The sequence below is a fragment of the Nasonia vitripennis genome, chromosome 5, assembly GCF_009193385.2.
Source record: "Nasonia vitripennis strain AsymCx chromosome 5, Nvit_psr_1.1, whole genome shotgun sequence".
In the NCBI taxonomy this organism is placed as follows: Eukaryota; Metazoa; Arthropoda; class Insecta; order Hymenoptera; family Pteromalidae; genus Nasonia; species Nasonia vitripennis.
In genome coordinates, this window is record NC_045761.1 from 17,797,137 (window position 1) to 17,809,069 (window position 11,933).

The window sequence follows — 11,933 nt, forward strand, 5'->3', positions numbered from 1 at the left end:
AAAAAGAGTTTGATGGCTTAGTTTTCATCGAGTTCAATCATACATGTATAAGTGTCATAGAGTTGACTTTGTCATTGTTGAATTATTGGGATAAGCTAAATGAAGGTACAGTTTGCTTAAGTAGTGAGATTATTGATTTATTTTTTCAAATACACTATAGTTATGTAGTATACATTTAGGGATATCTTAATTGTGACAGAATAAGCATAAATATTTGAATATAGCAATAAGAACAACATATGTCGGGATGGTATACAGACTTAAAGCCAATGATACAGTCAAAGTCTGCAAAAACCAATCTCTATATAAATGTTTGTAGAGCTTCGCTACGGAATTAATTTTGGTCAATTAACGCGCCCTATGAGTAGAAACCAGCAAAATCAAATATAACTTTTTCGTTACGCGAGCAACTGCATTCTCCGCTCGTTGAGCATACATGAAAGCGTTTATACGTAAAACTACCATCAGGTAACGATATTGGATGGTAATAATCATTTGGACCCACCATCGGAGGCGGCGTCATCATACGCGGGATCATAGGTTTGATTGGCTCACGGGGTTTTTCGGGTACTTTATCCATAACAGTATGACCGTGCGTTGCTCGAGGAGAGTCTTCGCTTACTTTATTCAAGTTCAAGGTAGCATCAATCGACTTGTTTGAGCTGGTCATTCCACGCGAAGAACAATCCGTGTTGTAGCTCTCGACTTTGATGCTGGTAATTGTGGATTCGGTACCCGCCGAGCTATTCGTCCTACGTGAAAAACAATCCGTATTGTCGCTGTGAGAACTCGTGGCGAGCTTCAAATGGCTACCATTTGTGTAACAAGATGGTCCTGATAGAAATCATGGTATTGTACATTATTATGCGAAGCTTTGTTGATCAAAGAAGAATTCATCACTTTTACGAAAAAATGCTATTACTTACTACCAGGTTCGTTACAACGTATTACTGGTTGTTTTGCTGGTTGTTGTGGAGCAGCCCAAAAATATATATAAACTTTATTATTTCACAGATTTTAGGAAAAATATTTTAGGAAAAAAATCTTTATTTTACTTGTTTGATCGGCAATCACCCTTCTTCTTTTTATAACATTCTGATTGAAAGTCTCTAAACTAAAACTTTCATTGGATTCATCATCATCATCGACAACTCTTTTATTTGACTTCCTTCCAACGACACCTGTTGAATGACCCAATGCAAAATCAGTTTGAAAATTATGTTTAAATTTTCTCTTATTCGCCACATAAATATTATTATTACCTTTAGATGATGATGACCTTTTTGACTTATTTGCTCGGGGTTCACTCGGATCTCTGCGGTGGTAAGCAATGCAAACAAAAGAATAGTACAATCTCCTAATGCTATATAAGCTTCAAGGATTACTTACTTAATAATTTTCAACAAATTCTTGATAATCAGTTTGTATTGCTCAAGTTTATGCAGCATTATCCAATAAGGTGTACGGCGTACTTCAAGTTCTTGGATATTTTCAATCAACATTTCCATGTCGAATCGTATCGCCTTGACGCGACGGTAAAACAGATTTTTCAGGCGATCATGAATCGTCTGCAAATCTATAGGATAATTTGCCATTAAAAAGTAAAGCCTCTTGTCACTAAGTTCGAGAAACGGCTTGACGTTAGCCTTTTTCATAAGTTGTTCAAGGCCATGCAAAAATCTGCTACAGGCAGATTCTCTACCGTCGTGTGGCCATTCATTAAACTCAGGACGATACATCAGTTGGCCGATTTTTCTCGATGCCTTGCAGCCGACTGTATTATCGCAATCTGAAAGATCGTTATTGAACAAACTTATTTCATCCTATATAAAAATAAGTATTATATGCATCAACTCACCAGACAAGCACGAATAACCACACGTCGTGCAATTAGCCTTCTGATTTAACGGTTCTACTTCCCAGGGACTGACTTCCTCTAATCTATTATCACCCCACTCAACGCGTAGCCGCTTGTACAGCGAACCGGGATGACGCAGGCGATTGTAATCTTGCACCGATACGACTTGGCCGTAGTACCAGACTGTACCGATCAAACGGCGAAGCCTGTGACCCGATCGCCACTTTCTCTGACGCGCGGCATCAAAAATCTGACGCAGAACCAAGAAATCAGCAACTCCGTCCAGGCTGCGATACTTCACGGTGAAGCTCCTATTGTCACTCAACTGAAGCTTTAGCCAACAGAAGTGTCGTTGCTTCATAATGCTGTACCTGATCTGCACTACTTTGACGCACTCGTGAACCTTAATTTTGTTGATCGAAATACGTTTTTCTCGAAACTTATGCTAGGCCAAGGCTCGTCGAACTGATCGGCTAATTCTTTTTTCACTTGTCTTAAATACTCTTGGTGAGCCTGTTTTAAATACACTACCTGGTCTCCCAATTGTGGAAAGTATCTTGTTTTCGATGGTTCGACGCTGCAAAGCCATTCTCGATCTCTGAATTTCTGTAACCATATATAGTAGTAATTAATTGGTTTATGTATTTCGTATTGCTTTTATTCGATTGCACGCATATCATTACGTAGAATTTCACACCGAATTCGTGACATTATAAGTAACAATATTTAAAAATTATGTATCAAAAAAAAAAAATCCTTGCTTCGGACGATGTGCTGCTTACTCTAAGTTTACTCCCAGCCATGTTCATTAATATGCACTATACAATTTTCCCTGTAGTTATATACTACTATGGATTAAATCAACGTCTACAGCTTGAAGTGCAAACTTTGACTAATCGACGACTTTCCTGCATATAAGCAACTTATCTATACTACTTCCGCTATTATCGATTTCGCACACTCGTACAAGTACAAAAAACTTTTTTCATACGACATTATATGTCTGTGAGTGTGAGTGTGTAATAAGTACAGTATACAATTCTTGAACATAATTTATATGGTTTGAAATTCAACGAACATGTCCCGAGTTTTATTCGTAATACCTGCTAGCTGTCGAAGAACAATGAGGTAAGACATATTTATGTGCTATGTAGCGATGATTTTTTTACACTATATCTTCGCTAGATAGTTAATCATCGCAGCTTATATCTGATAGATAAAATATGTAGATTTTTTCTTACAGACCGATATTATACCGAGTTAGAGTATAATATTATACTGACTTGTTGTTATATTTCGACAGGCATAAAACGAAAATATACACTTTTTTACACTTTCTTATATTTTTTTTTTAACAATTATAGTTCGTGTCCTTTCGATAGGTGGCGAAAGACACATTACCGTTTCTCACATGTAATTGAACCTTAAAATTACTTAAGTCGAAATGATGGTTGAAGAATTTTTTGGTAAATTTATTTAAGTTTTTAAGCAGCCGATATTGTAATCACATAAAAGTGTAGTGTAGAAACGTATACAAAAGCGTACAAAAATGTTCAGAACGTATATTATACTTAATATTTTAGTACGTATATAATGATACATATTCTTATGCGTATTTAAATACGTTATCACTTTCAACGGGGTTGCTTGCACCCAAGGTCTTAGCGGTGCCGCTATATCACCAAGACATAAAAGATTTTCGCGTTTTTTGTAGCTATTAATCGGGCCTAAAGTAGTTTTTTTTTTTGACCGACGGGTAATAAAGAATATAATGCGAGCAATAGCGACTTTATTACCCGCTAAATTCAATTTGAAAAAGTTTCAAATTCAATGTAAATTTTTAATGCATTCTAACAAGAGCGTGGTTACGTACCTTGTATACATATAACATAAGCAATATCATTTTTATTAGCATACTATTATTATTTTAAAAGGAAGAGGTACACTTATTATGTATTTTAAACCAATTGGACATTTATAATAGTGTGCAAGATATAATTGAATGAATAGCATATATTGAACATATTGACTAGCCATCCGAAGACTACCACTATTCTGATAGATTTTATGATTTAAATTAGAACAGGGGAACAAAAAATTCTATATTATATGTTTCGAAAAGTACGAATATGCACAGCTTGGTGAGTATGCATAACTAATGAGTTGTATTATTGTAGGCATCGGTCAAATCTTCTAAAACAGCTAAAACTGCATTTGGATTTTCTGCTGGCGCCTTCGCAAAATACAAGAATCTTTTAAAAACTATATTATTTTTGGTAATAATATATTTTATTCTTTATTACGTACCATGTGTCCTGCTCTATTGATCCAAAACATTTTCAAGTTCCCATGTTGTTTAACGTAACCCTCAAGTACATCATTTACAACAAGTGGCGTTTTGGCAGAAGAATACCATTTAGTGGAGTTCTCCCAGTTAAGACTATCCAACCATTTTACAGCTCCTTTGAAAATATTAGTTGTAGGAATTTTTATTATTTAAAATGTACAACATCTATAGATAGAATCAAAAAAAAATTCATCATACCCGATGTCGGGCACATTGCATCGAGTTGGCCGCTGTATACATATACTTTAACGTTCGTAACGTTCAGTAAATACTCAACTAAAAGAGGAAAGATGGTGCATGATAAAAATAGTATTGACACATACTAACGTTATTGCATTAAAGTTCACAGATTTACTTTGATCGGTTACAGCTTTCATAAAATCATCACGCAGCACATGTCTAACTTGGAAATTAATAGGTTTAAAAGTAGAGTTTAAACCTAAAGCCTTTTTAACTTGATGGTTCATCAAATAATTAAACTCGCTATTGTTGAGTTTGCTAATGTTTGTTGCTAAAAATTAAAATTTTAAAATTACGCTTTATCTAACTCCAGCAATTATCGATTAATTTACCGTTATGCAAAGGTGGTTTTTTATCCAACACATTATACACGTTGATATTTATTGATCCGTCAAGTATTATTTGGTGAGCTATCAACGCTAAATCCAAAGATCTTGACCAATTCTCAGTTTCTACAGCTACTTCAAACTTTTCATAGACTGTTTTTAGATGGTTGAAAGTGTGCGTATCCAACAATCCCTTAAAAATAAATAACTCTACAGTATAATGCATTTTACATATTCCTCCGTAAAATTTTTCTTTGTAAATACCCAGGTTTATCATTAAAAATTGAATAGATAAATAGAAAAGTGTACCATTTGGTATACAAATTCGCCCATTGCAGGAATAATGTGGATTGGAGATATAAAGGAATTACCAAGAGCTATTCCTTTTAAATTACTTTTGACAAGGTTATTTTTCTGTTCCTATTGTAAACAAAAGAAACATAAATTCATTACATCGACGAGTTACACTTATATACAGATACGAAACACCATTTATGAAATCAGTACTTGCCTCGTACCAAACTTTAGCAAATTCAGCAGTATACTTTCCCCCATAAGATTCTCCCACGATGTATGCAGGAGTAGCGCTAAATTCAGGGAATTTTTCGTAAAAATTTTTTATACACACAAGAAGATCTGCTCCTATTTCATTCATGCTTTTAGCTAACAAATCAGAAGAATCGACGTAACTAAAACCGGTGCCAACTGGATTATCGATAAACAACATATTGTAGTATTTTACCTACACAAAAATATACATTTAAATCGATTTTACTAGTATATATTTTCTTTTGCCTAACATACCCATGTATAGTTTCGTGGTCTCAAATTTTCATCCAAAGGCCCAAGTTCCATGAAATTTCCAAACCCTGTTGATGATGCACTGGGACCTCCTTGTAACCAAATAATCAAAGGTTTTTCATGATAACTAGAACTGACGTTGGCAGTTGTATAGTAAAGCCACCAAAACATGTGTGCTCCTGGTCGGACTGATGTATATCCCCATTCTTGATCTCCCGGTCCTATACCGTCCCGCCCTAAAAAATAAATGAATACGATAAAAGGGTCGCTGAAGACCAATAAATAATATCTATTTGTGTCGTAGGTAACTCATTCTGATACCGCAAGGTTAGCGCGATAAGCACGGTACCAAAAAGTACTACTTATGACATGGACAGGCGTGACTTACGAACAGTGCTGTACATTTTTTCAATATCTAAGAAATTGCACTATTCTATCGTAACATTTTATTTTCCTTACCTTGAGCGTATCTAATAATCAAGACAATTTTTATTGCTAATATTGTTTTGAATATAATCATCATTGAACTAATGAAGTGCTAGTAACTTTTTTCTTTACTCGATTTTAAGCGCAAATTTGAATGATTCTTTAGACATACCAATCGGTGGCATACAATAGAATGAAGAATATAACACTGGTGACATGCAACTATAGTAAAAAATTTTGAAGGTTACTTAATTTTAAAAAATAGCCACATTCATTTTTACTACAGCTTCATTGATTTTCATAAACACTACAACTTCCTCAAATTAAAAGTACCGTTGTAAAGCTTCCTCTGAGAGGAAGCAATTATGACGAGAATATGTTTTTAGTGCCGTAACGTGCATTATAATTTGTATTAAATTTAGAAACTAGGCATGTTATACCGTGTGTCCACCACGAGACTTTCGATAGGCGATGTGTAGGTGGAAAAAATGTCCCCAGGAAAAATCATAGTGACAAAGTTTTCAGGCCTTTTTCGGATTTTGCAGCCCATAAAGAAGGGACGATAATCCGTTGAGAAAGGGTCGGAGATGGTGCTGCCGGTCAAGGGGCAATAAATTTGATACCCATAAAAAATATAGATTATTAAATTTCTGTATAAGCAAATAAATTTAAAATTAACAGACAAAATTTTAATTAATAAAAAATGCCGACTAGGATCAAATTTGAATCACAAAAATCGGATAAGATTTACTCAATGCTTTTACAGCACTAATACTTACGCACACCATGAATGGTGAAAATGTTTTGTCAAGTTTATTGCCCCTTGATCGGCAGCACCATCCCCGACCCTTCCTCATTCTGGGTTGTAAAATCCGAAAAAGGTCAAAAAATTTGTTCACTATGATTTTTCCTGGGGAAATTTTTTCCACCTACACATCGCCTATCGAAAGTTTTGTGGTGGACACACGGTATATTTTAAAATATATAATATATATATTCTAAAAGATCGTTTGAACTATAGCAAACTTATTAGATACAACAAAAATTACAGTCTTTTCAATCGCAACGTCAGGCACATATTTGGATGCATGGATATCTGAACGTTTCTTAAACCATTCTCTATGTTGTGGCTATAAAATCCTGAAAAATCTCACCTGAGATCTCAGGCCAAAGACACACCTGAGGTTCTGCCCTACGGGTTGCTAAAATTTCTTTTCGATACAGTCGATATGAGATCTCATATGACTGAAATTCGTACTGAGATCTACATGAGATCTATATGAGATCGCATATGAGATCTCATATTGATCTCATCTCATATAGATCTCAGTACGAATTTCAGTCATATGAGATCTATATGAGATCTACATGAGATCTACACGAGATCTCATATGAGATCTCATATAATATTTTCACGCGGGCGTAAAATGCACTTTTACGCACGCTCCGCATGCGTTCAAGCACATTTTCCGTCCCTGTATCAAAAAATAACGTTCGATACACGTGCGAAAAGTTGATTCTATACACTCGTGAAATTGTCAACTTTTGCGCACTTGTATCGAAATATACTATAAATAACTATAATTTAGTTTGTTCTAATTAAAAGTTAGTGAAATCCTCCCAAATAAGTTAAAAAATACATGTTTTTTGAACTTATTTGTGAGTTTTTGGTAACTAGAAAGTAACTTTTAATTATAATTTAAAATTTATAAAATAAAATAAAATTTTAGCTACCCTCGTAGAAAATACGCCATAAGACATGGCCGGTGAATAACTACTGGCCATATTTTTCGTAGCATAATATGTCAACATGATATGCACTGAAAAAAACACAGCCATTTTAACTGAACTCGCACCAGTAATCCGTCATTGTACGAAGACTCGCCAAGATTACCGTAGAGCTCAGCAGTTTTAAGGAATCAGTTCGGTCGTTTTTGCTGGTGTCCCGAGTAAGCGACTCGCCAAAACTACCAGTGGCACACCGTTGTTCTTACTCAACAGTCGTTACGGTGGCAGAACGGTTAAAACTACCGAACTTTACAGCAGAAACGACTGTTTTTTTTTTCAGTGTGCCCACATTATGTTGAGTACTTGACTCTACCAATGGGTTTATACCCTAAAATCCATAAACTTAATAATCAATTTTCTTTTAACGCAGTAAATTCTAAAATCATTTACGTTTAAAAAAAGGATTTTACAATAAATTTTGAAAATACAAGGCAATGTGGTAAGAGCAGTAACCTAACCTTGAATATTCATACATACAAATTTACATATAATCACACTCAAAACTCACTCGAGTATGTTATAACATATATGTATACTATTCTGGCATGCATGTTTTTATGTAAGTTAGAATATTAGAAACAACATCAGGTGAAATTTATGTATTCAAGATTATCAACAATAAAGTATAAAAGTGATTATCTACTTGACAGATATTCTCCCAACTCAGTGTTCGAGTCAGTCGCAAGCAGTATCTATCATTATATAACCTTATATGCAATGTATTCGTGCAAGATGTTTAATTTGTACTGTAGATGCTTATTTTATTATGTAGAAACAGGCTAGCGTAACAATCTTGCTAGTCTTCGCTAGCTGATCCACACCGAAGCCCATGGCTCCGGAGGCAAAATTTACACATGGGTGTTTACATGAGAATTTAAACTACAGTACTTGAGATAAAGACAAGTGGATATATTGTTTAAACAACGTAAAGAAAAATTGAAAACAGTAATCGTACAATCATTGAGAATTTGATTTTACTTTCAATTAAAATCTATCATACTTAGAGGGCTGAAATTTTGCATGGTGATTTCTTTTAAGCTGTTAAAACAATATATCCACTTGTCTTAATCTCAAGTGCTGTAGTTTAAATTCTCATGTAAACACCCATGTGTAAATTTTGCCCCCGGAGCCATGGGTTTCGGTGTGGGTCAACTAGCAAAGACAGACAAGCAAAAATTGTTACGCTAGCCAGTTCCTACATAATAAAATAAGCATCTACAGTACAAATTAAACATCTTGCACGAATACACTGCATATAAGGCAGTATAATGATGAATACTGCCTGTGACTGACTTGAACACTGAGTTGGGAATATCTATCAAGATCATCACTTTTACACTTCATCATTGATAAAATCTTGAACACACAAATTTTACTTAATGTTTCTAATATCTAAACCCACATAAAAAGTGTACATTTCAGTGTGAGTGTTGAGTGTGGTCATGTTTGTACATATGCATAAATATGTGCAAGGTTAGGTTGCCATGTATAAAACGTTCGCCATAATTTTATGGCATATTATGCCCACTTACCGTCGCCTGTTAACAGGGACATATGGCCACGATATGCCACATAATCTGGCTACTGGGCATAAAATTTGGCATATCGTGGTCATATTAGCCTCAATTTCCTTCGAGGGACTCGTAGGGCAGAATGTCAAATTTTATAGGAACAAAATAGTACAAGCGGCCGCCACGGGCAACTCTGCCAACTTCTATAACATTTAAGAACACGTGTTAAAACGGCATCAGTGCCAGTCACCCCCTCTCTCAAGCTGCACCCAGCGAATAGGTGCGTCGTATTCCAGAACACTTACAGTTGCTCAGTAAAACTGCTCGAAAATTATTAACATTTCCTCACAATCATTTGAAATTCTTCATGATTATTTAATACCGTACAAAATCATCGATTTCTAGTTAAGCAATGCAAAGTCTAGTGAAATGTATAAGTACGCCATCTATAGGGCCCACTCGTAGAAGAGTTTGCCCGCCTTTAAGGGGGTGGAGTCGTCAAACTTGCCAAATGTCACGTGCGCATTTCTGTAAAATGCCCAGTCGACTCTAGTGCTCCATCATTTGCAGTGCGTTCGCAATCGAGGCTAGCTAAATTCTCCAGTCGGAACTTTTAACAATCATAGCAAAATGTGTTCTACTATGTGGTTTGTTACACACAAGAAATTTAATCGTATTACTGATCTTCTTATTCGATCAGGGGTTATTGACGTGACGCTACCGATTGGTAGATCACGCATTTACGATCGCCAGGCCACTCTCTTACATCTGGCCGCAGGTTCTGGAAAGCTTTGTCGTGTTAAGCTTCTTCTGCAACATGGCGCTGATCTTAATGCAAAAGATAGTAAGAACAAATCGGTGCTGCACTATGCCATAACTTGCAAAAACGTCGCCGTAACCGATTACCTGGTGTCCGCCGGAGCGGACGTTAACGCTAGAGATCGGCAAGGACTAAGTGTATTACACTACGCTATACTCTCGGGTTCTAACGAAGTAATAGACATTTTGATACAAAACGGAGCCGACTTGGAAGCCGTAGACGAAAGAGGTTGGAGCGCGATGCACATCGCAGTACTTGTGCTCAGCACCGGATCAAATATATTCATTGATCATGATGGAGTCAGCCTGGACACAAGGAATATCTTGAACTTGAGGCCAACGCGCGTTGCTATCGATTTGACGAGAGAAAGGATCGTTTGTATGCTGCTGGACCATGGTGCGAACATCAACATGAAAACTCAGGAAGGACACTTTCCACTTTTTTACGCCGTGATCACTGGCCACCGAAACATGGTCAAACTGTTAATCTCCAAAGGAGCTGGCTTAAATAATCAGACAGTAGACGGAGAGACAGCCTTGATCGCGGCTTGCCAACGAGGACTCAGCAAAATAGTGGAGATTCTACTCTGCAACCACGCTGATGTTGCTTTAAAAAGTAAGCACGGAGCCATTGCCTTGTCATCAGTGGGACAGGACGACCAAACGGCTCAAGTCATCGTAAGACACATCGCCAAGTTAAAAGCTGGGAAGCAGTTGGTCGACGAGAACAGCCTGAAAGCGATAAGGCTCAATGAGGAGCTTCAACGATACTACGACAAGTGTGAGTCCGAACTTGAAAGGATGAAGAATGAAAAGATCGAGGAGAGTTGTAATATGTCTTACTATTACATACTCTCCAAAAATCTAGAGAAGATCGCATCGCTGGCCAAGAATTACGATGTTGTTAAGGCATTCGAGAAGGATGAATTCCGAGACAAATATCCAATCTACGCTAAGGAACTAGAGACCAAGTTTACGGAAGCCATGGCCAGGAGGAATTTCAGCCACAACATGGAACATTGTTTAAGAAACACCCTTTCAAATTTCCATGTACCCGATGTTGCTATTAAAAATATTGTCAGTTATCTGCGATTCGAAGATTTCAACGTATAATAAATCTTAAATGAGTATCGATTTATTTATTTATTAATATGGATTGATTATGTGATTTTAATATATAGTATTTTATATTTTAATATAAAAAGTACAGTATTAAAATCTACCTTTTGCTGAAACTTTTAGTTTATTGGAGCATTTATGTTTTTATTAATAAATTTTATTAAGGTTAAAAGTTAAAAAGCGTAAGTATATAGTCAGACCCAATAATTTTCCTTAATCATAATCAAGTCGCTTTATTAATGGCTTCCCAACATCTGGTCATCACTTTTTTCAAGAGAGACTAGCAAATATATAGATAATAAATAATACATTTATCATTATCACACAAGGAGAAAATTCGGATTATGACATTAGCATACGCGGCAAATGCTCCCTATATAACAGCGTTCTGTGAGCGAGTTCGAAAAATGCGCAGGATTTTTTCAATTAATCTACTTGATAATAATTTCACGGCTTTGGATCATGTATGATACAGATGCAAAATCATTGCTTTAAATAAGCCAAAAGTTTCATACTTGTTTAAAAAATGATTAATTTCACTTTGATTACCATCAACAGTTAATTAATCGTTCATTAATTTTCATTATTTATGTGTGTTGTAAAATAGTACGTTACAGAAACACGTGAAGTAAAAGTAATTGATTACGAGTGCTGCGTCCTGCATACTATTGTTCATTATTTTCATAATTGTTACTTAT

At 35.7% G+C, this 11,933-nt stretch overlaps 4 protein-coding genes across 4 annotated transcripts; 1 reads left to right on the forward strand and 3 right to left on the reverse strand.

Moving 5' to 3' along the window:
• Positions 1–115: 115 nt before the first annotated feature.
• On the reverse strand, positions 116–2,978 carry LOC100678679 (bromodomain and WD repeat-containing protein 1-like). Its single transcript, XM_016986360.3, has 7 exons — positions 2,641–2,978; positions 1,859–2,464; positions 1,390–1,789; positions 1,263–1,315; positions 1,056–1,181; positions 927–962; positions 116–834 (listed from the first exon to the last, which is right to left on the reverse strand). Exons 2-7 carry the CDS (start codon positions 2,217–2,219, stop codon positions 359–361), a joined length of 1,452 nt encoding a protein of 483 aa, XP_016841849.1. The 5' UTR covers positions 2,220–2,464; positions 2,641–2,978; the 3' UTR covers positions 116–358.
• Positions 2,979–3,024: 46 nt separating this feature from the next.
• Positions 3,025–5,187, reverse strand: LOC100120036 (retinoid-inducible serine carboxypeptidase-like). Its single transcript, XM_031932694.2, has 6 exons — positions 5,081–5,187; positions 4,778–4,964; positions 4,561–4,716; positions 4,404–4,481; positions 4,166–4,320; positions 3,025–4,091 (listed from the first exon to the last, which is right to left on the reverse strand). Exons 1-6 carry the CDS (start codon positions 5,102–5,104, stop codon positions 4,014–4,016), a joined length of 678 nt encoding a protein of 225 aa, XP_031788554.1. The 5' UTR covers positions 5,105–5,187; the 3' UTR covers positions 3,025–4,013.
• Positions 5,178–9,401, reverse strand: LOC116417775 (retinoid-inducible serine carboxypeptidase-like). The gene is made up of 5 exons (XM_031932796.1): positions 9,319–9,401; positions 6,032–6,042; positions 5,576–5,808; positions 5,279–5,513; positions 5,178–5,191 (listed from the first exon to the last, which is right to left on the reverse strand). The coding sequence occupies exons 1-5, from the start codon at positions 9,399–9,401 to the stop codon at positions 5,178–5,180; spliced, it is 576 nt and encodes a 191-aa protein (XP_031788656.1).
• A 526-nt stretch (positions 9,402–9,927) lies between these two features.
• Positions 9,928–11,229, forward strand: LOC103315846 (putative ankyrin repeat protein RF_0381). Its single transcript, XM_008206714.2, has one exon. It carries the CDS (start codon positions 9,928–9,930, stop codon positions 11,227–11,229), a length of 1,302 nt encoding a protein of 433 aa, XP_008204936.2.
• Positions 11,230–11,933: the final 704 nt, after the last annotated feature.